This window comes from Pseudogymnoascus destructans (genome assembly GCF_001641265.1).
Source record: "Pseudogymnoascus destructans isolate 20631-21 unplaced genomic scaffold scaffold_17, whole genome shotgun sequence".
Classification (NCBI taxonomy): domain Eukaryota; kingdom Fungi; phylum Ascomycota; class Leotiomycetes; order Thelebolales; family Thelebolaceae; genus Pseudogymnoascus; species Pseudogymnoascus destructans.
The window spans coordinates 605,075-626,603 of record NW_020167536.1 but is presented as its reverse complement, the minus strand read 5'-3'; the positions used below and the strand labels follow the sequence as shown (position 1 = coordinate 626,603).

Below are 21,529 nucleotides of genomic sequence, written 5' to 3'. Positions count from 1 at the left end.
CACATCTTCAAAATGTCAACTAACCCAACCCAAAGCCCCCTCTCCGCTACCGCGCCAAACCAAACCACAACCACAACAACCACCACCACACACCACGCCCCCAACAATGGCGGTCTAGCGCAGAAAGCCTATTCTGCACTCGCTGCGGTGCACGGCACGGGCGAGGCAGTACGGGGTCACTTTAACTCTGCTGTTGATGATGCGTTTGGCGAGGTTAGTTACCCGCTTTCTCCCAACTCCCGTGGAGAATGAGGGGTTGAATGAGATTGCGTTGGGCCATTTTGGGACGGGACGAAGGTGAGGGGGCGGTGCGGGGGGATGGGGGGAAGAGGAGTAATGAGGTGGTGTAAGAGGAGGGGGATGTATTGAAGTAATTTGGGTAAGAAGGCCTTTGTTCTCGGTTTTGGTCACTGTTGGTAGGACTGGTTACGATGATATAGCTTGGGTTGGGAGATATCCGTTGGGAATTGGGTTTATTGGCTCTATTATCAAGTCGAGTCGAGCTTTCTATGCTGCTCGCGCAATGAATAGGTCTATATGAACGAATTTGAAAACCAGATCGCTCAGTAATTATAACCCATACTATCGGTGTATGATGTAGTTGAAGTTGAAAATGATATCAAACCAGATTGTAGGGGTCTGCTAAGCGAAACGAGCCGCGCGCTTTTTGACCAAAATACAATTCCGCCAAGCTGGTCAAACTCATTTCTTGGGTAACACGTTTGACGCCACATACATGGAACACCAATAGTTCTATACGCTGTTGACCTCAAACTCTCACAAGTCCACTATTGAGAAATGGATCCTCGCCTGTTGCAGCTTTCCTAAAATTGCAGATCCCCCAACTACCGTACCCCGCTACGCACTCGATGCGGAGAAGTGCAACGGGTTGGGACAGGCGTTACAAATGTAAGCACGACCTACCCATCTCAATATCCTCCTCGAGTTGTAAGTTAGTTATCCCCTCTCTCCATGACATCAATCGCCATCCATCTTGATGTCTCCATCCCCCAGCGATGATCCAGCTGCCCCACGGCACCAGCTGCCCCACGGCACCAGCCGCACCGACGCCGCCGTCGCCTTCTGGCTCCTCATCGCAATCTGGCTCTTCGTCGGCCTCACCCACTCTCACGTCTCCCTCACCACCCTTAACTCCGCCGCCTCCCCCCACGATGTCTTCAACACACACCCCCTCGACTCCCCCGCCATCCGCAGCATCTGCCCCTCTACAACCTGCACCCCCGATGCCCGGGCCTGATCATGCACCCCACTCTCGAATCCGCCGTCGCTGGTAGCGCGAAAATAAACGACCCCCTCCTCCTCCGCCCGGAATACCTACAATCCAAAAACCTCCCCCGCACGGGGCTCGCCTCCCCAGAAACGTGGCGCCATAACTTCCCAACCTAGCTGCACGAACACATACCCCCCCGCGCGCCGCCAGCAACGACAATAGTCCACCTCTCGCGCACCTACCTCGCCTACCCCATCTACAGCGACGGCGCCCCCTTCGCCACGCAATTCGGACAGATCCTCAAGTTCCGCGACGACATCCGCGTCCTCGCGACTAGCACCCTCCGCAGCCTCGCCGCGCAGTACAACTACCCCGGCGCGCTGGCCGATGCGGTTCTGCCCGATTTCTTCGGCGCGCATGTACGCACCGAGCGGGACGCGCAGCTAGGCTGGCCGGGCCCGGATTGGGTGTACAGCCAGTACGAGACACAAGCTGCGCTCGTCCTGTCCGCAGCCTCCAACGCAGGCCTCCTGCTCATCTACGTCCCCTCCGGAGACCGCGAGGGTCGCGAAGTTGAGCGCCGAGGCGGCGGCAATGAATATGACGGTGACGACGAAATTTGATGTTCTGGGAGCGCAGGAGGTGGCCGAGTTGGGGAGTTGAGTTGGGATCAGCAAGGGATGGTGGATTTGCTTGTGATGACGAGGGCGAGTGTGTTTTGGGGGGGGGGACATTCGAGTTTTGCGTGGAATGTGGCGTTTGGGGAGGCATGTGGTTGGGGGGGAGGGGGGAGAGGGGCATCTGAAGGGGCCGCAGGCGCTCAATAATCGGTTGAGTCAGGTTATGGGGCGCCGGGGGAGTATCTGGAGTATCCGAGTACGTTGTGGCCCTAAATTGGGAGAAGGGGGAGATATGTATGAATATATAGATGCAGATATGTAGTTTTATAGCCTTGATGTTGGAGGGGGACGGAGAAGGACGGAGAAGGACGGAGAAGGGTGGCACGATTATACCATATTAGACGCAAATAGGCGGGACTGAGGGAGTAGCAAATACTACGCAATTTAATTTACCATCTATACTTCCGTTCCTATCCGGTCACAGCACTGCCGCGCCGATTCAATTTTTACTTCCACTCTCCCCCTCATTCCCCTTGGTCGCGGCTACAACCGCCCTCCTCACCTACTCAATCTACTCCCCATCAATCTAGTTCTGGAGCTTCTCCTTGAGGATATCCTTCAGGGTCTCGGCGTCAGCAGCGAACTTGCTGATACCCTCGCGCAGCTTCTCGACGGCCATCTGGTCCTCGTTGAAGTCGAAGCGGAACACCGACTCGTCGTTGATGTAGGTCTTCTTCTCGATCTTGAGGTTGTGGGCGTTATCGGCCTCGAGCTTCCTTGGGACAGGGTCGGTGGAGTTCTGGAGCTGCTCGAGCAGGTTGGGCTGGGAAGTTATGTTAGTGACGTCACTCCGCACTTTCGGGTTTGGGGGTTAGAACTCACGGCGATGGTGAGGTAATCGCATCCAGCCAACTCGGTGATCTCGCCGATGCTACGGAAAGAGGCACCCATGACGATGGTCTTGTAGTCGTACTTCTTGTAGTAATCGAAGATGGCCTTGACGCTGGCCACTCCGGGGTCCTCCTCCTTGGAGTACTCCTTCTTGTTGGCAGCCTTGAACCAATCCAGGATGCGGCCGACGAAGGGGGAGATGAGGAAGGCGTTGGCCTCGGCGGCGGCGATGGCCTGGGGGAGGGAGAACATGAGGGTCAGGTTGCAGTTGATGCCGTGCTCCTTCTGGAGGATCTTGGCGGCCTGGATACCCTCCCATGTCGAGGCGATCTTGATCAGAACGCGGTCCTTGGAGATGCCAATGGACTTGTAGAGCTGGGTAGGGGTCAGTAGACTGACTCGTAGCTTTGTAGCCGGGGAACTCGGAACTCACCTCGATGATGTGCAGGGCCTTGTCAACGGAACCCTTGGTGGAGAAAGAGTAGTGGGCATCGACCTCGGTGGAGACACGTCCGGGGACGATCTTGAGGATCTCCTTTCCGAACTCGACGAGGAGGCGGTCGAGAGCAGCATCGACCTGGGCGTTGATGTCCGATCCGCCGTGCTCCTTGCCGTAAGCGATGGCAACATCCATAAGCTTGGCATACTCGGGCTTCTTGGACGCAGCGAGGATCAAGGAGGGGTTGGTGGTGGCATCTTGCGGCTTGTACTTGCCGATAGCTGTCTAGATGTCAGTCTTGAGCTTTGTGGGGTTGGGATGGATGGCCGTGTTGCGTCGGATTGCGATGTCGCTGCCGTTGAGTGGGGGTTTGTTGGGATGGCCTGGATGGCGGGGTATACTCACAGACAAAGTCACCTAAATAAGCAGTTAGCTGGCTGTTTTGGAGAGGAAAAGTTTGCAGAGAAGCTTACCAGAGTCAGAGACAACGGTCTATAGCCAAGATCTCACGTTAGCAATCGTTTTCAAGATCGTGATGAAGGTAAAGCGTTGGTGGCGGGGAGATAAAATTGTTGACGATTGCATCCTCGAAACCCCACCAAAACCGGAGTAGTAACTTACGGTGCCAGTGGCCTTGAGCTGCTCCAATGAGTTGGACATGATTGCGATGTGTGTATGAAGCTTTAAAATCGAGTTAATTCACAGATTATAATGTGGTGGAATTGGTGTATTACAAGAGATGAGATGAAGATTGTTGATGATGTTTTATTGTGACGTGGAGAGTTTGGGGGGGGCGGGGGGGAGGTAAGTAGTTATACATTAACTTATACAGATGGGGACCGAGGGGCGGCGTTCTCGGAGACAGTATTTGTTACAAACAGGAGACAAAAAGCACTAGTTAGTTAACTTAACTTACATTAAGTTAGTTATACAGTAGATTTCAAACCTCTCACAATACATAGAAACGATTTCAAAAAAAAAACCCCTCTCACAATAACATAGAAACGACATCGAGATCACTCTCTTATCGACCCTCCCATTCGGCAATCTTGGTCATTTTTGCCACACAACCTTTCGAATCTTCTTAGTCATCTCTCAAGCTCCCATCTAAGCTCACTATGTCATACACGTGCATTAGATGCATTAGATGCATTAGATAGGCTGGTACGGGCTGCTCTACGGAAGGCTGTCGGCCGCACCAATCACTCATCGCTCCCGTTGCAGCCTTCGTAGCAAACCCCGACGCCATCGTACAGTCCGCACACAGTCCGTATGGACTCATCCCAAATCCCGCATTGTATACCAATCTGATCATTACTCCCAATCCGCCCATTGTCCCCAATCCAGACCCCAAACCCAAAAACGCCTCATATCCATAAACCATATCTCGTCGGCTCCGGCGCCGGCGCCGGCGCCCTACCTCCCCATCCACATAGCTGTCCCAAACCCCAGCTTGCTGGCCAAACTCTCCGTCCTCGTCCTCTGCTTCTTCTCCCGAAACTTCTTCCAGCTCCTCTCCCTCTCCTCCCAATCGTTCATCTGAGCTATTCACAATTAGCATCTGTCCATTATCCCCCCCACCCATCACTCCCACACCCGCCCGCGCATCTCCTCAAGAAAAGGAAAAGAACAAGAAAAAGGAAAGGAAAAAGAAAAAGGAAAAGAATATCTCACCAAGCAACCAATCCCACCTCCTATCCTCCCTAACCAACACCTCCACCCCCTCCCACCTCAACCTCTCCCTCCTCGCCTCCCTCGCCGCCTCCTCCCCCACCAACTCCCCATCCTCCAGCGGCCTCACCCTCCTCCCCTCCCCCTCCCCCTCCCCAAACTCCTCCCTCTCCCTCTCCTTCACCACCCTCAGCGCCGCCCTGACCGGATCCCTTGTCACGCTCGCCACCTCCAACAGATCCGCCGTATCGCGCGCCGAGGCTGCTTCCGCGCGCCGCGCCGCGACGGCGTCGTAGTGTCGCGAGGAGGGAGTGGCGTTGCGGGACCATGAGGTGGGGTAGTAGTCTGCTAGGGAGGGGCTGCGGGAGGTGCTGGGGGGTGGGCGGGGGAGGGTGGAGTAGGAAGGGGCGGAGGAGAAGTAGGAGGGGGCGGAGGAGAAGTAGGAGGGCGCGGCGGAGAGGATGGATGCTGTTTCGATGTCTGGGGCTGGTGGGGAGGGGGCGCGTGGGGTGTAGGCGGGGGGAGGGATGAGGGCGGTTGGTGTCGACATTTTGGCTAGATAGTGGTGATGTGATAGTTTGGAAGGTAGATGGTTGTAGGCATCGATGTGGGCATCGATGTGTTTGCGGGGTCTTGGGGGCTGCGTTTCGTGAGAGGTGCGGTGGTGACGTCAAACTCACTCTATTGTGGTGGTATCGGAGGAGGAAGGCTGCGGGACGATGACCTTTATGTAAGAGATGAGAAATAAGAGAGAAATGAGAGAGCTCACACGACAGTTGAAGGAGAGAGGTGAATACTTAACTCGGCGTCATGACAGCGGACGCTTATTGCAAGGATTGGATCGTCCGATGGGAGTGGTGCGGTGCTGCCCAGCCGCCCAGCCTTGTCCAGCGCAGCAACGCACTGGTTTGGGGTGCGGGGGGAATTCGGCCCTCGCCAATCATAACTTGGGAAATGCTCTGAATAGCCGCGAAATACTTCGATGGGTCACGGTTCATTAATATTGGGGCTTTTCTGTGGGAGTTGAGAAATGTCGTTATCATATTGGGCGTATATGGGGCGGGAATCCTATATACGCCCAATATGATAACGACATTTCTCAACTACTGTAGCCTTGCGGGTGGTCAGGAGCTAGAAGCATATGCATATTAAACTAGAAGACAACCAGAAGGCCCACTTGAGCCATTTCCTTAAAAACCAAAGAGTTCATGATTAACAGTTCATGATCAACAGCTCATAATCAACAAGTACAGCCTCATAATAATATACACACAAGCCCCAGACTCCAACCCACCCCCCGCAACCCCCACTCTACTTCCTCCCCCCCTCCAAATGCCACCCATACATCTTCCTAAACACCTCCTTCCCCCCCACCTCCACCACATCCCCATGACACGGAATGATCCTCTCAAAATCCCACCCCCCAATCCTCCTCGCGCTCTCCCCAAACCCCTCCCGATTCGCCGCACTCGCCGCATGCCACAAGAATCTCTTCTGCCCCAACGCCTTCCCCTGCGTCCCCGTCAACGCCCCAAACAACCTTGTCATGATCCCATTATCCGCCGGCTCCCCCGTCCGCGAATACTGCTCTGTCGCAGGTAAATTAAACAAGTAATCCGCCACGATCAACGTACGATCAGGCTTATAGCAGAACACCAGCTCTTTATTCATATGCTCCGGCACATACTCGTACTCGAAGTCCCGATCAAACTCCTCCGACACCCTCACCTGCCCCTTCAGCTTCTCGGTAAACACCGTCGCGAACGGGACCTGCGCGCCGTGGCTGGGACTCTTGGGGTCTTTAGCGGCAGCGGCGCGCTTCTCGGCCAGCCCTTCGACGCCGATTACTTGCGCGGAGGGGTAGGCGCGCGCCCATTCGCTGACGAAGATGTGGTGCTCGATGTCGGGGGCGATGATGTATTTGAGGTTGTCTCCTTTTTCTTGGAGCTTGGCGCGCACTTCGGGGGTGAGGGCTATGGGGGAGAAGACGGAGAGGGCGCCGGAGGTGAGGCGGACTGGGATAGGGGGTTAGCTGGTTGGGTAAGAGGTAGGGGGGGGAGGGAAGATATACCGACTGTGCCGCGGCCGCCGACGCGGAAGAGACCGAAGCGCGCGAAGGGGACGGAGAGGGTGGTGATGTTGGGGGTGATGTCGCGGATGACCATTACCGCCGAGGGGTTGCTGGGGACGAGCTTGGGCGCCATGGCGACGACGGTGTTTATCGTTGAGCTCAGTGATGTGTTGATGTCGATGGGTGTGGAAGTGGTAGTTTTGTCTCTGTTGCTATTCGAGGTCGTAACTTACTTGTTGGTCGATTAGGTTCTCTGAAGCTCGAGGGATACAGATTATATTATATAGATTTCACGATCTGAGACCCTGACAATTTTATGGCCTCACATCGATAGCGATAGAGCCAATGACGCAACCGATCGCCTATCGAGATATTTTCGTATTATAGATCTCTTCCCATAACCCCAGATCATGAAATGCAAATACTATCCCTACAACCGCAGCCACATTTTTGCCTTCATGCTGGCATACCCACTGGATTATTTGTAAGGACGGGCGTCTAGACCGTTTTCTCGGAATGCGATATCACGATACGATGATAAACTCAAATCATTGTGCTTGTTGTGGGCGCAGTCGAGCTTTCATGCTTCATGCTCTCTCCCCTCATACAATCCATATAGACCAAGGGCTAGGCAGGTAGGTATTTCACGAACTATTTGTAACAAGGCCGACCGCATGTTATCTGTGACATTAGAGCGATTCAGCAGTGGAATTTGTCAAGGGCACAGATCAACAATGACTTTGTTCATAAGAGTATATCACCAGCAGCGCATGTCAATTTCACAGATCACCAGTAGCAGTCAATGTAATAACCCTTTCATTTGAATTCATGTAACAACATGCACAATATTCAGGAAAATCCTACGAGACAATCTATCCCAGCAATCCCATTCCCAGTGCGTGCCACAAAACAAAGAAAAACAACCCCACGCATCCGCTCATCCCATCTCTTTATCCCGGAAGTGCGTAAGAGTACCCCGTGCCCTGAATAATCCAGAAACAAAGCTTATGTATGTACCAATTACTGCGCCCAACAGAAACGCCAAAGAACCCAGGCTCACGGCCCCAGAATCGCGCAACGGTGCTGCGAGTAATTTCGTTGCCCGAGAGCCAGATGCGGCGCTGGTCGAAGACGCTGTAGCTTTGGTAGAGAATGTAGATCGTGAGGAGCTGTAGGATGGCCGTGAGGAGGTTCGGCCAGAGTGATGGGAGCCTGTGGACGACCTTGGGGCGGGTGTCGGGCTCGATGAGGTCCTCGGCTTGGGATTCGAGATCTATGGCAGTGGCCTCCTTGGTTTGGGATTCGATGTCGATCTCCGTGGGTCTGGTGGCGGCAGGTTTGGAGGATTTCATGTTGATGCGGGTGAGGCGACTGATGTTGAAGGGGATACCAGACGAAAGGCGGCCAGCGATGTTGATAGGATTGAGGCGTCGGATGAATGCCGCACACTTTGGGAAGTAGTGCGTGCAGACGGAGAAAAGGTAGCCATCGATTTTGATAGGATTAAGGCGTCGGATCAATGCCACAAAATTGGGGAAGGAGCGCACGAAAACAGAGAAACGGTAACCAACGATGTTGACAGGATTGAGGCGTCCGATGGATGCCGCGAAATTGGGGTGGGAGTGAGCGAAAATGGTCCACAGGTCGACATAGACAAATAAAAGGGCCCAGATAGGGCTACGAGCTTGGTGAACGGTGTGTTCAATAATCTTGTCGACGATGACCTCTTTGTCGACATAGACAAGTTGTTCGACATATTTGACATCTTTCTTTGGTCGGCGACCAAGGATAGACGACAATTTCTTGGATTTGTTGATATATGATTCAGTTTCAGTGTCGGAAGAATCTTCGAGTTCGCTGTCAGTCTCATCGCTAGACACGGACGGCTCAACGGCAGTAACGGAAGAGTCGTCGAAGTTGCTGGCAGTCTCTTCATGAAGACCAACTCCAGCAGTGGAAGATCCTTTGGATACGCTGGAAGCATTCTCGTGAGACTCGGATGGTCCAACTGTATCGGTGGAAGAGTCTTTGAGTTTGGTGATTGGTCTCAGGGGCGTCATAGGCTTTTCCTTGAGCGCACGACGATGATCTTCCATAAACTTCTCGGAGTCTCTATCGTCCGACTTCCAGGCAGCCAACTGTTCATCCAGTGTTGGGATCAAGCGTCTATCATCGCGCGGAGGACGCGGGAATCCATGAGTGCGTTGAGCCCTGTGAAGAGTTGCGATACGTGAAACATGCAACGCATCGCCGGAGCTGTTGCGTTCGTTTTTCACCTGTTCCTGCAACCTGGCGGTCGTGGCTGTCTCCTTTCTCAATGCCTCATCCAGCTCATTGATTTTTTTCTTGTTCCGGATATTGAGTCTGTTGAGGGAGGTGCATTCATCATTGGCTTCATTAAGCAGTCCATCGATGTAGTTCTTCTCGTGGTTGGCAATCCCAATGTCTTTTTTCAACTTTTCGACTTCGGCGTGATGGCTGGCGCTTTCAGTCTTCGTGGATGATTCCAACTCTCCGAGGTCATTGCTGAGTTTCGTGACTTTATGTGTGAGCTCAGAGATCTCGTATTCCTTTTGTTGTGCCACGGCCTTCATTTCGGCAACCGTATCTGTGAGTTGGGAGACTTTGATATCAGCGATTTTGTATTGCCCTTTTATATCGAAATAGTCTTGCTCGTAGGCCTGAGCATTCCTCTCCACTACAGTCGTATGCTTAGCTTCTGCATCATACTGGTCCTTCCAATACTGCTCAGTCTTGGACAGTTTGGCTTTTTCCTCCTTCGGTTTGATTAAGTTCTTGTCGTCTTTGCTTTTGGCATTGTCCTCTTTTTCTTGGGCCTTACGCTCCAAATCCTGCTTTTCGGTTTCTGCCTTCGTCAAGGCTGTCATGAGGTTCTTGACTTCGACCTCCTTGGCCGCCGCATTTTCCTCTTTTTCTTGGGATTTGTGTTCCAAATCCTGCTTCTCGGTTTCTGACTTTGTCAAGGCTGTCATAAGGGTCGTGACCTCAACCTCCTTGGCTGCAGCGTTGCTCTCCATAATTGCGATCTGTTGGCGATGGTAGTTGTTGGCAGCAATGGCTTCATCGATGTGAAACTGGGCCTCCCCGAGCTTTTGTACTGCAAAATCTCGCTCCCGGGTGCGGGTGTCCAGCTCTCCGTTGACAAAGGCGACGTTATTCGAGAGTTCGGAGACTTGGTAGCGAATGTCGTTACTCTCTTTGTCTAGGCCTGTTGCATTAGCCATCTCGGAGACATGGTGCTTGAGTTCGCCGTTCTCTTTGTTCATGGCGTTGCAAGACTGCTGCGATGCGGCGAGTGCACTGCGGCAGATTTGTAATTCTTTCGTCGCGGCCATGTGAGCGCCGGTAACCGAGTCCAGCTTCTCTAAAAGCCGTGTTTCCAAATCTGCAATCTTCAGATCCGATTCCTTGCGGGCCTCTTCCAATCTTCTGATATCGGCCTCCAGAGCAGCTCTGTGCAGGCCAGCGGTGTTCAGCTTATGTGTGGCGGTATTGAGCTCTTGCATTGCCAACCCCACTAGAGCCCGATCTTTTTCATTTGAGCACTCCTGAACCGTATCGGTCACACCCACAGTGTTGTTGACTAGCTCCATATTGGCGGTATCTGAAAGCACTGGAACTGAAGTTGTCACGCCCATGAACGTTAGAGTCTGTTGGCCAGACGAGGGAATTGGAGCTCCACCCCAATAGGGGTTGGATGGGAAGGAGATGGCTGGGATGTCTGCCGGGTTGCTGACAGTAAATGGCATCATTGCAGAGGCGGCCTTCTCCGCCGGCGTAGCCCTGACGCGAGACTTCGGTTTCAGGATTGGACGACTGCCGACCGGAGGGATCTTCTCGCGGAACAACGAGCTGTCAGATCCTACAGATCGAGCGTCGTCGTCGTTATACCGGTACTCGTCCGGGAGGGGTCCAAACCCATAACTGCGGACAGATGCCTGAGAATTCGCTCCGGAACGATCCGACCAAACCGGGTCGTCCCAACCGGGCTCTTCTTCATCCAGGGTTGCGAAGGCCAGCTCAAACTCCCGCTCCAACGCGTCGTAGTCCAGTTCATCCTCTCGGTTACAGGCTTCCTGTTCCTCCAGGCCCTCCTTGAAGGCTTGGTTGGCCTCCTCAAGCATGGCGAGGATTTCAGGATCGATATTCGAGTCGTCCTCTAGTCCTTTATCGGGCTCCGCAAACATAGCGAGGATTTCAGGATCGACATTCGAATAGTCATATTCTCCCATATTGGCGAGGACTTCAGGATCGATATTCGAGTAGCCATATTCTCCATTATCGGGCTGCGCCGACATAGCGAGGAGTTCGGGATCGATATTCGAATAGTCATATTCTCCCTTATCGAGCTGCGCCGATCTGGAGACCGTTAGTAAGATTCCCAGGATTAGAAAGGGTGAATTACAGAGAGGCGTGCTGATTCTTGGTGGACGCACTTTGCTCCATGGTTGTTGTTGCTGGGTATGGGCGTGATGGTGACGGTGCCAATGATGATGGCTCTGGGTCGATTGATAGTGCTGACGTCGATGTTGGTGCTGGTGTTCGTGATGTTGATGAAGAAGTTAATGGAGAGGTTAATGAAGAAGTTGATGAAGTTGATGAAGAAGTTGATGAAGAAATTGACGAAGATGTTGACGAAGAGGTTGACGAAGTAGTTGATGGAAGAAATTGATGAGAAAGTTGATAAAGGGGTTGATGAAGAAGTCGATAAATTTAGTTGAAAGTGTGAGGGTGAAATTAAGCAAGTCAAAAATTGAAGGGCTGTGCCTCAGTTTCCATCATTACTTCCGACTCCTATTGTGACCGACAGTAGGGAAAGTTACAATGGGCATCAATAGACACCACAATAGGAGCACAATAGCTATTGTTCTCAGTCACTGACCCCGAATTAACCAATCACTGAAAGGTATTCAATGGAGCTTATATATACAGTTGAAAATAAGTTATGATACACACTTTACCCAATACATGAACGTGAACAAGAACAAGAACCATCCGCAAAGTAGCCAAATCCAGACACCGTGTTCGCCGTGACATATTATAGTACTCCACATTAACAGAACACCCCATGAAATGAGTCCCTTTCGCCCTTTTTAGAGTCCAGAAGTGGCTGCGTCACGAGATCTTCCTGGAGTTGCTTCTCGCGTTGAGCCTTCTCAGACTCTGCTTCACGACCGTACACCGTCCCAGCAAGGAATGCTGCTGCAACTGCGCCGAAGAAGCACAATGCCGCGGTGGGATCTACGGCGGGAGATTTTTGAAGGCCGCTGATGACATCTGCACTCAGGCAGACGAGCCAAAATATGACCCCAGCGGCCAGGAGGCTTTGTGAAAAGGAGAGGCAAAACATCCTATGGAAGTCAACTCCCAGCGCTTCCAATATATTTTAGGCGAGAGCACTTACGTCGAGGCCACAAGCAGCAGTTAAATTCCACCGAATATCTTGTAATAAGACTATATATGCTGACTTGGCGCAAGGCAACTTTGTCTCTTTTGCTTGATGAGAGTGAACCGGTCTCGCAAAGGCTTTGGCATCGGTATGGGAAAATCAAAAGAGAAAAGAAGAGAGAGAGCGACGACGACAGATATGAATCACAAACCATGAATAAACTACCACTACCTTACTTCCATTTAGACCAGCTAGTTCAGGTCTCCGGTCATACCAAAAACCCCTTACGATACGATGCAAGGGGAACTTTGAGTGTGTTTGAGCCCGTCGTCTTCCCCGGAACACTAAGTACTCTAGGCTCGAAGCCAAAAAAAAAGGGGAAGCTAAAATAGAAAAATAGAAATATTTAGCTCCTTTAACTCCAAAACTACTCGAGAGGACGGCGGTCGCTCCTCTACTAGCTTCCCACCAGAATGAACTACGAACTCACATGGAGAAACATTAGACCGATCCGCGATAATATTTAGCAAATGTGTTCCGTTGCTGCGGCCCTCGCGGTCTCCGGCATTCCGGGCTCTTGGCATCATCGTTGCTATGGATACACGATGGTGACGAGTACTTCGTCCTTTTTGGACATACCTCGGGACACAGTGCCATCAAGGTACCTTTGGTCTGAAGCCGGGTGGATCCTCGAGGGTCTATGAATGGCGAGATGCAGGGGATTTCCAGGGTTTGTGTTCTTGCATTCTTGCTAATCCTTTCACATGCCACTTGTTATGCAGTGAGGGAAAACAACGGGGTTGGGGGGTTGCGATATGCAGGAGTTGTTTACTTTGTTAGCACGGCGAGTCCAATGGATGCTGTCCACGCGTGCTGGCGGCAGGAGCCTCACCGACAACCGCCGTAATACATGACATGGCATGAAATGAGGCTGCGAGCAGGAAAGAGAAGGCAGGATATGACTCTCAATTGTGACTTTTCCAACGGTTTCAGTGCACATGCGTTGCACTTCCCCAACTGTGCAGCGGCCTCTTACTCGTACTCTATTAACTCCTGAAAGTCCAAGGCTTCCCCGACAACCAATGTTAACCGCCCATTATGTGACAATCCCGTAAATCCACTCCAACGTCAACTGTAATTGGGTGGCGACGCACGTTCAGCTCAACGCAAATCTCCTAGATCCCACTTGGGAAATGTGGTGGTTGTCTGAGACCTCGCCTACGTTAGCTTTGTTGACACCCAAACAAACAACCCCATACAATTTATTGACCTCGACCTCCACAAACTGCCACGAATCTTTCCTCTTCCTCTTCCATTCCTCATCAACACATCTTCCTCAACAATTCTTACACAAGCTTCCTGCACTACCACCTCATCCTCTCTCCACTTCAAAGAAGACTACGAGTTAAGAAGCGTTTATTAAGACGCTTTCTTCCCTCCCTTCTTCCCAAGTGAAGCAAGAGGCCCCTTCTTGTATACCTTTCGTTACTCGGAAGGCATTCGAGAAGTGATCTCTCGCGCCAAAGAGCCGGCAATCTGGACTTTGACGCCCGTGTTCCGATCCCCTTTAGCATCTTCCCGTCGACGTACAGAAACGTCGCCGCCGCACCTACCAAGGTTAAAGAAACTCACGTCGAGGGTGAGATCAAGCTTCCAGCTCTAAATCAGAGCTCCTCCGGACGGGACGGTCACCAATCTTCTTTCACCGCCAGCCTTCCTCCTCAGGAGCAAGAGCAACGCACAGAGGAAAAGGTCCACATCAACGTTAAGGAGGACCGACACCACCGTCCGAGCCTATTCCGCAGGTTAGTTCAGAAACCCTATTCCAAACCAATGCCATCCAACACCCTTGCTGACCCAATCCCTCTCCAGACCTATCCAGGAGCACTCTACCACCCACATTGACGTCGACTTACCTCATCGTCACCAAGAGCAGTCGCAGCAGTTCCAGCAGCCACTGAACCTGTACCACTCAGACAACAACCTCAACTCGACAATCGATATTGCCGAGCGTCAATACCGCACCCGCTACCAACCTAACTTCCAAGAGCGCGTTAGCATCGAATCTTCCGTTAAGCCTTCCAAGGTTATCATCAACGACAACATGGGTTACTACGATGAGGCTGGTACGTGGCAATCTTTCAGATTCAAACTTCTCCAAAACTAACTTCCAATCAAGGTCACTACCACTCTTTCCGCAACGGCCTCCACCATGCCGCAGACCGCATTGTGAACGGCAGCCACCACCACCACCACCCCGAGATTGACGTAGAGATCACCTCCACCACCAGCGGTGGCAGCAGCCAAGCTCCCCGTTCTCAGTCACTCCAGGGTGGCGGCATTCCCAACACCATCACTATCCCAACCAACCACGTCCGCATTGGCGACATCGTGATCCTCCAGGGACGTGCCAGCCAGGTCATCAAGATTACCACCTCCCCTGCCACTGGCCAGCACCGCTTCCTCGGTGTTGATCTCTTCACCAAGCAGCTGCACGAGGACTCTTCGTTCATCTCCAGCCCATCCCCATCTGTTGTTGTTCAGACCGTTCTCGGCCCTGTCCTCAAGCAGTACAGAGTCCTTGACCTGAACGATGGCACCGTCGTCGCCATGACCGAGACCGTGAGTAATCCCACTTGTATCAGTAGTAGAACCATACTAACAATATTTCCAGGGTGATGTCAAGCAGTCTCTCCCAGTTATTGACCAGTCCAACCTCTGGGTTCGTCTTAACGATGCCTTCGAGAGCGGCCGTGGCTCCGTCCGCGTCCTCGTTCTCAACGACCACGGTCGCGAGCTTGCCGTTGACATGAAGGTCATCCACGGCTCCAGATTGTAAGCGATGGTGTCAATAGAGGAGATGAGAGTGAAAGCCCAGATGTAACGATGGCGATGAAATTGTGCAAATTTGGCTACGGCATTGGGGATTTGATATTTTCGCGGTCTCTTGGTTCAGATATTGCATTGATGCAACAGTTGACATGGATCTAAGATGACAGCATTGCTTTCTTCTTGATTTGTAGTACAGCTGTGGGTATATTATATCGAGCTGGAGTTGACAGTATGTAGCATAGAGAGCAATAAATGAGTTTTTGAGAATTCGTATTACTACGTCAATATTATATGACATGTGAATTTAATTCTTTGTTTCTCAAATAAATAAAATAATGTAGCAACAATAAATAAACCAGGATTTCACTCTACTATTTGTGAACCCATTTTCCGAATTACGCGTTGGCAAACAGGCACAAATTATATAAATATATTTATATTATCTGTAGTATTTTGTTTCATTCGCATATTAATTATCTCAACCACCTTTCCCACTCCTCTCATCGTCTTCCCTACTTGTCCTTCTCCTCCCGTCGCTTTCAGCGCTCATCTCTCTCCCAAACTCTTCCCCAGGACTCTTTACTCTCCCCTCCTCACTACCCTCATCAACATCGCTCTCGGATCTCCTATTCTCGCCCTCCAACATCACCACATCATCCTCCTCTTCCTCCAACAACGCCTCAATATCCCCCAATGCGCTAACCCGCGGCTCCAATACCTCCAAATCCTCCAGCACCTCCCTCTTCGGCATCTTCCACAGACTCGTCGCACATATCCTCTCCTTCGTCAACAGCTCATCCACAAACTGATCCACAAACGTCAAGCTTGTCCCCTGCCTCCCCCTCCTCCTCAGCTTCCTCCCATCCTCCAAATACGGCTCCAGCGTCTCATAAACCTCCTTCGCAGGCCTTGTCAACCTCACATAAAAGCACGCCAGCGCCCTCAAATATTTGAACCGCTCGCCCCCATACCCCAGGTACTCCTTCAGAATGTCATCGCCCGGCCCCAGCTGCAGCAGCTTGAACGCGAGACACAGAAACGGCGACGGCCGCTGCGAGTCGCCATATGTACCGGCCACGAAGTGAACGTGCTCGACCACGCGACTCACGATGTCGGCCTCGTTCAGCGCGAAGCACTGGTCTTTCCAGAAGTAGCAGTCGATGATGCGCTCGCGCACGGGCTTCTCGAAGATGGTGGCGGGGTTGAGGCCGTTGGGAGCGAGGGGGGCGGAGGAGCCGCGCTCGTCGAGGAAGCGCTTTTCGTCGGCGCGGTGGTGGCCGGACATGGTTATGGTGTGTGGAGGAGATGGAGGAGTTTGGGGCGTGGTGACGGTGGCGATGGGGTAGTCCGTGGATTTGTTGGTGGTAAGGAGTCGTCGCGGGTTTGGAGTGGTATAATTCGAGTCGGATTAGTTTGAGGTATCGGCGTAGGGCATTGTAATGGCGCTATGCTGGAGTGTACTCATAGCTGTTGGATTGGGGCGGTTTGGTTGGGGAGTGTTTCCTTGAGGCTGTCGCAAAAGTTGACGCCCGCAAGGCTGATATCGATAGTCGCCCCACCAACGCCATTTATTTACGTCGCCCGTGGCAAACAGAAGTGACTGGACCAAAACACAATTATGCGCCGCCTTTAAACCACAAACATATTGCTTGAATACTAACTATACTGTCGCATCCTCACTCTGAGCACCGCTCACCACCCACAATGCTCCTAACCCAATCCCAAGTCTCCGTCTTCATCTCCGCCGTTACCAGTACGTCCTCACCCATCCACACTCAACCCCCCTCTAACACCCCCGAGTCTTCTTCTTCACCCTCGCTCTCTTTCTCTCCGGCTATGTCCTCCAACAAAAAACCCTCACCAACCTCCGCGCCGCCATCCGCCCCTCCCAGCTCTCCACCCCCTCCGACTCGCATTTCTACAACCCCTCCCCGGACGATGCGCCTTCACCCCTCCCTAACATCTCTCCCCGCGACTCAAGTCAACTTATCGAAGTAACAACCACCCCGCAAACCAACTACCTCACCTTCATAACCTCCTACCTCCCCTCCTCCGGTAAACCTACCACCCCACGGCGTGGCGGCGGAGTCGTCAGCACAGCGAATAAGATGATTCACCGATGGATCGCGCGGGTGCGCGGCGAAGAGATAGAGGAAGAGGAGGAAGATGATGAGAGTATACCGATAGAGCAACTATCGCGGGCAGCGAGGCGGAGGAGGATTAAGGCGCAGATACGGACGGAGGGGGATGGGGAGGATGTAGATTTTAGTAGGGTTTATAGGCCGAGGAAGAGGGTGTGGTGAAGTGGGGGAGGTGTGGGCTTGGGGATTGGTTTGAATTTTGGAGTTTCAAAGGCGGATAGCGGGGGACGGATGGCATGGAATTGGGTGGGTTGGATAATTGATATATATGGAGTTCTATGTAGGAGACACCTACGAGATCAAATAACCAAATACGTCTCGTCCTAATGTGGGCTGGGATGAGATATTTTGACACATACGGCGAGATTTATGTGTGGGAGCAACTTATTAGACCAAATGCGAGCGAGTGCAGATATGAATATATAGATCTCCATTGAAGCCTCATAGCTGAATTACTCACCGTATGGGAACATTCGAAGCTTTGAACTAGGCCTGCCCCGTACAAATCTGGCCGCTGATCCAACCCATCCACCCTCCATCCCAGCCATCTTTTTCACCAAGAGGTTGTAACTCCTGTCACCACCCAAGAACCCGCCATCGGATTCCTGTCACCGGCCCCCTCTCACCAGAGACAAACCACCCCATCGCCATCCATTCCATTCGCCCACAACCTCGCATTATTTCCCCCCCCACATCCTCTTTCCACCTGACATGATCTTCGTCTAGGTCCTCTACCACTGCCTCTACCACATCGACCATTGTATCCATCTTTCCTACACAGGAATATAAATCATGAAGTCTGGAGAGCGGGAGGGGGCGGAGATGGGATGGGCTATTTTGATATATATGAGGTCTATGTAGGAGAAACTTATCAGATCAAGAACGAGGGGGGTAAAGTAAGAAGTTCATATAGACCTTCTCAAATCGAAGAAGTTCAACTCCTTTATGGGCTGGTATGCACCACCCAACCCCACCCCGTGATCAACATCCCCGCCCTCAATGAATGATGCCTCCAGTCGATATATAACGCTGCCAATCTGCCCTTGTAATGCTCCTTCCACAGCCGCTTCAGTCACACAGGTAATTTACGAGCACACATCTGGAAGGTAGATAATGCCGTCCGTTGTGTGCATCGTTTGTCGGTGTTGTTGAGGTCGGCCCCAAGCAACTGACTCTACGCTCTTACTGTCGCCGCGTTGCTGTCACTACTTTTGTTATTGAATAGTTCCGTCGCCGCTCGCCATTTCTGCTGCCGAAACTGCTGTATCTGTCGTCCCCCCTTACATTTTTTAAGGCCACATACGTATATCACATACTGTCAGTGGTGGCTGAGCGGTCACTTTCTGACACTCGGCCATCAAGAAGGAACAATGTATCTACTCCGAAACCTTGGAGGACAAGGATGAGATACGGCGATTTATATGTTTGGAGGGGGGTTGTAGTTTGGTATGCTGTGGTTCAGAACAGAGGTGCTAGAATAGTGCTTGATATGAATACCTACGCTTCCTACCCAATCCGTCCCCGACATCCCAAACCCACAAATATCCATCTCATAAGTCTTCCCATCATCCGGTCATCCTTAACCACCCAATCCGACACTACCACCGCCAACAACTCAAGCCAACTCCCCCATCGGGTCCCAAAGCGGCAATACCTTCGGGTCCTGCTTCAACACCTCCCTAACCTCCTTACTCACAAACCTCGGATCCACAACCGCCTGATACGTAAACTCATCCATCCACTCATCACTCATAACAAACCACCCCTTCTCCCCCGACCCCTCCCCCCACGAATTCTGCACGCGCCACCTCACGCTCTTCCCCTCCGCATCGAGATGCACAGCAGTCAACACCATCGCATGCGTCATCTTGCTCTCCCCCGCCAGAATGCGATCGCGTTTCGTCAAGCCGAGCTTCACATTGAACCCCAGCTCGAAATCAACAAGTCCCGTAGCCATGACGCCGCGCGCGCGCTCCGAGGATTGCCCGACGTCGCACCCAAAGAAGACGGGGATGTCGGCACGTAGCATGGCGATGCAGGCGGCTTTCATGGTGGGCATGGCGACGTTGACGTAGGTGACTGGGCGGGAGGTGTCGCCGACTACGTTACCCAGACGCGAGACGGTGAGGAGGGTGTTTGGAGCGTTGCGGGGGTCGTTAACGAGACTGAACATGGAGTTGACGTCGACTCCGATTGTGCGGATGGAGGGGGTGGAGGAGAGCTCAGCGGCGAAGTCGAGGGGAGTGGTGCTGAGAGTCTGTGCGGCACCGCTGGCGTCTAGATATTGCCAGGTGAATTCTGAGGATGGGGAGGGGGGCGGGCCGAGGGTGAGGGTCAGGATGAGCTGGGCTTCGCGCATCATTTCGGCTTTGGCGGAGCGGATGGTAGAGAGTGAGGAGGAGGTGGCGGCGAGGGAGCGGAGGGTTAGGGCGTTTTCGCGGAGCTTGGTGGTGAGGAGGTTGTTGATGGTGCCGGAGTGGGAGGCGTTGAAGCTGTCCGGGTAGAGGACTTGGGGGACGAGTCCGTACTTGTTGACGAGGTTGACGATCATATCCCACTGTCCGCCATCGCCGACTGGGGACTGTAAGAGGCGCTGCACGAGGCGGCCTTCGACATCCTCATCGGCTGTATCGAGGATCTGCTCGAGGAACCAGTTGGCTTTCTCGAGTTTGTCCCAGAAGAAGAGGTATGACTGGCTGAGCTCGAACGCCTCGAGGTTATGGCGCTTCATCAGCGCTACGCGGAAGACATTTGTAGCGGCGAAGATCCAGCATCGGCCCGAAGAGTTTTGGTTCGTGATCGGCGCGCCTTCGAATGGGATCTTCACATTGAAAATGTGCTGGGTTTCAGTGAGGACGTTGCGGTTCTGGAGCACCGTCTTGGGGTCCGCGGCGCTTAGTGCTGAAAGTGCCAGTCTAGAGCTCCGTTAGTAAAGTGCACTATAACACCGTAGTCAGGGAGAGTCATATATTATAGCGTGCGTACCGGTTCTTTGGGTCGTCCATTAGCTTCTCCTGCCACTTCCAAACATCGCCGATCGAGAGGCCTGATGCCTCATCGGCGACATATTTCGGTCGCTTCTTTTCGTTCCCTTCGGCCTCATAGCTGCCTTTACTTCCTGGTGCAGTAAGAGCCAGCTGTCGCATCCGTTCAACGGCCTGCTTTTCGGTGTAGTCGTCGTGCGACGGCCTCGAAGCTTGTGATCCCATGTTCTGCTTTCTGTAGGGTACTGCGGGCTGCGGTTTGATAAGGGCCAAAATATACACAGAAGGCTCTAGGGAGTTTAGGTCGATATTAGAGAACTGCTAGTAGAGAATGAAGTCTTGCCAGTGCCAGTAATTAAATATCAAAGTTGGATGTTAAGAAGAGGTGGTGTGTCTGTCTCAGAAGTGGCCATCTGACTCTTTAAGTGTGGGAGAGTGTGTGTGGGGTAACGTAACCGTGGTGGATGGATGGATGGATGGGGCAGGTACGCGGTAACCAATTGGAGCCTGTACTATGATATTTTTGATAGTATGATAAACCAGCGATAGCACTAACTTATCGTGTAGCCTTGACGCCGGCGAATATTAAAACTTTACTAAAACCCCGCCATAAGTTAGTCATAGTCGTAGGGTAACATTTATTTGGAAATATGCCATGCCATTTTGCTTCTCGTAGATTCGTAGGTTTTGTTCAATATCCATCACTTAACTGACTAAGCTCCAAAACAATCATCATCTTCAGCCGTCGAGAACACCAGATATCTATCACTTCCACACCAAAGAGCAACTTCCTCGAGATGCCGCTTCCTCCGATACTAGAGCCCAGAACTGTCCAATCTCCCAGTATAGTAGGGGAGGTGCTCGGCGCAATAGGCACAGGGCTACTTAAGTGGGCAGAGATGATGATTTGGCAGAGTCTTGGAGTTAGGTAAGGACTTCTCATCCACACCCGGGGGCTGGAACGAACGGTAGTTAACGTATGTAGGAACCCTATATGAGAGGCGAAAATCAAAACAGATTTGGGATGGGCTGTGAGGTTATATTTGCATGGAGGTAAGCCGACCCGAAGCTCTCCGTGCTACACACTCGTCAGCGAACTTGGTACAGAGTTCTCAGTGAGAAGGAGCGACAGAGAGAAAACAAACGATACGAGTGGAGTGACGCCTGGTGTATTATGAGAGACGGTCGAGAGATGGTATACGAGGATACCATCTCTCTACCGTCTCTCATAATACACCA

At 52.3% G+C, this 21,529-nt stretch overlaps 9 protein-coding genes across 9 annotated transcripts; 3 read left to right on the top strand and 6 right to left on the bottom strand.

Annotated features, from left to right (window-relative positions):
* Positions 1-12: 12 nt before the first annotated feature.
* Positions 13-1,854, top strand: VC83_07057 (uncharacterized protein; the record flags this gene model as incomplete). Its single annotated transcript, XM_024470637.1, has 4 exons — positions 13-213; positions 752-909; positions 1,015-1,174; positions 1,408-1,854. 4 exons carry the CDS (start codon positions 13-15, stop codon positions 1,852-1,854), a joined length of 966 nt encoding a protein of 321 aa, XP_024322131.1.
* A 446-nt stretch (positions 1,855-2,300) lies between these two features.
* On the bottom strand, positions 2,301-3,964 carry TAL1 (sedoheptulose-7-phosphate:D-glyceraldehyde-3- phosphate transaldolase). Its single transcript, XM_024470636.1, has 7 exons — positions 3,916-3,964; positions 3,803-3,862; positions 3,655-3,673; positions 3,587-3,598; positions 3,176-3,462; positions 2,734-3,117; positions 2,301-2,674 (listed from the first exon to the last, which is right to left on the bottom strand). The coding sequence occupies exons 2-7, from the start codon at positions 3,839-3,841 to the stop codon at positions 2,438-2,440; spliced, it is 978 nt and encodes a 325-aa protein (XP_024322132.1). The 5' UTR covers positions 3,842-3,862; positions 3,916-3,964; the 3' UTR covers positions 2,301-2,437.
* Positions 3,965-4,597: 633 nt separating this feature from the next.
* On the bottom strand, positions 4,598-5,918 carry VC83_07055 (uncharacterized protein; the record flags this gene model as incomplete). The annotated part of the gene is made up of 2 exons (XM_024470635.1): positions 4,856-5,918; positions 4,598-4,725 (listed from the first exon to the last, which is right to left on the bottom strand). Exons 1-2 carry the CDS (start codon positions 5,400-5,402, stop codon positions 4,598-4,600), a joined length of 675 nt encoding a protein of 224 aa, XP_024322133.1. The 5' UTR covers positions 5,403-5,918.
* Positions 5,908-7,317, bottom strand: VC83_07054 (uncharacterized protein). The gene is made up of 2 exons (XM_024470634.1): positions 6,924-7,317; positions 5,908-6,867 (listed from the first exon to the last, which is right to left on the bottom strand). The coding sequence occupies exons 1-2, from the start codon at positions 7,054-7,056 to the stop codon at positions 6,164-6,166; spliced, it is 837 nt and encodes a 278-aa protein (XP_024322134.1). The 5' UTR covers positions 7,057-7,317; the 3' UTR covers positions 5,908-6,163.
* Positions 7,318-7,736: 419 nt separating this feature from the next.
* Positions 7,737-11,390, bottom strand: VC83_07053 (uncharacterized protein; the record flags this gene model as incomplete). The annotated part of the gene is made up of 2 exons (XM_024470633.1): positions 7,737-11,303; positions 11,350-11,390. 2 exons carry the CDS (start codon positions 11,388-11,390, stop codon positions 7,874-7,876), a joined length of 3,471 nt encoding a protein of 1,156 aa, XP_024322130.1. The 3' UTR covers positions 7,737-7,873.
* Positions 11,391-12,938: 1,548 nt separating this feature from the next.
* On the top strand, positions 12,939-15,172 carry VC83_07052 (uncharacterized protein; the record flags this gene model as incomplete). Its single annotated transcript, XM_024470632.1, has 5 exons — positions 12,939-12,994; positions 13,860-14,138; positions 14,206-14,459; positions 14,513-14,955; positions 15,008-15,172. The coding sequence occupies 5 exons, from the start codon at positions 12,939-12,941 to the stop codon at positions 15,170-15,172; spliced, it is 1,197 nt and encodes a 398-aa protein (XP_024322154.1).
* Positions 15,173-15,643: 471 nt separating this feature from the next.
* On the bottom strand, positions 15,644-16,450 carry VC83_07051 (uncharacterized protein; the record flags this gene model as incomplete). Its single annotated transcript, XM_024470631.1, has 1 exon — positions 15,644-16,450. One exon carries the CDS (start codon positions 16,448-16,450, stop codon positions 15,644-15,646), a length of 807 nt encoding a protein of 268 aa, XP_024322231.1.
* Positions 16,451-16,869: 419 nt separating this feature from the next.
* Positions 16,870-17,468, top strand: VC83_07050 (uncharacterized protein; the record flags this gene model as incomplete). The annotated part of the gene is made up of 2 exons (XM_024470630.1): positions 16,870-16,918; positions 16,966-17,468. 2 exons carry the CDS (start codon positions 16,870-16,872, stop codon positions 17,466-17,468), a joined length of 552 nt encoding a protein of 183 aa, XP_024322232.1.
* Positions 17,469-18,703: 1,235 nt separating this feature from the next.
* VC83_07049 (uncharacterized protein) lies at positions 18,704-20,823 on the bottom strand. The gene is made up of 2 exons (XM_024470629.1): positions 20,292-20,823; positions 18,704-20,221 (listed from the first exon to the last, which is right to left on the bottom strand). Exons 1-2 carry the CDS (start codon positions 20,513-20,515, stop codon positions 18,922-18,924), a joined length of 1,524 nt encoding a protein of 507 aa, XP_024322093.1. The 5' UTR covers positions 20,516-20,823; the 3' UTR covers positions 18,704-18,921.
* Positions 20,824-21,529: the final 706 nt, after the last annotated feature.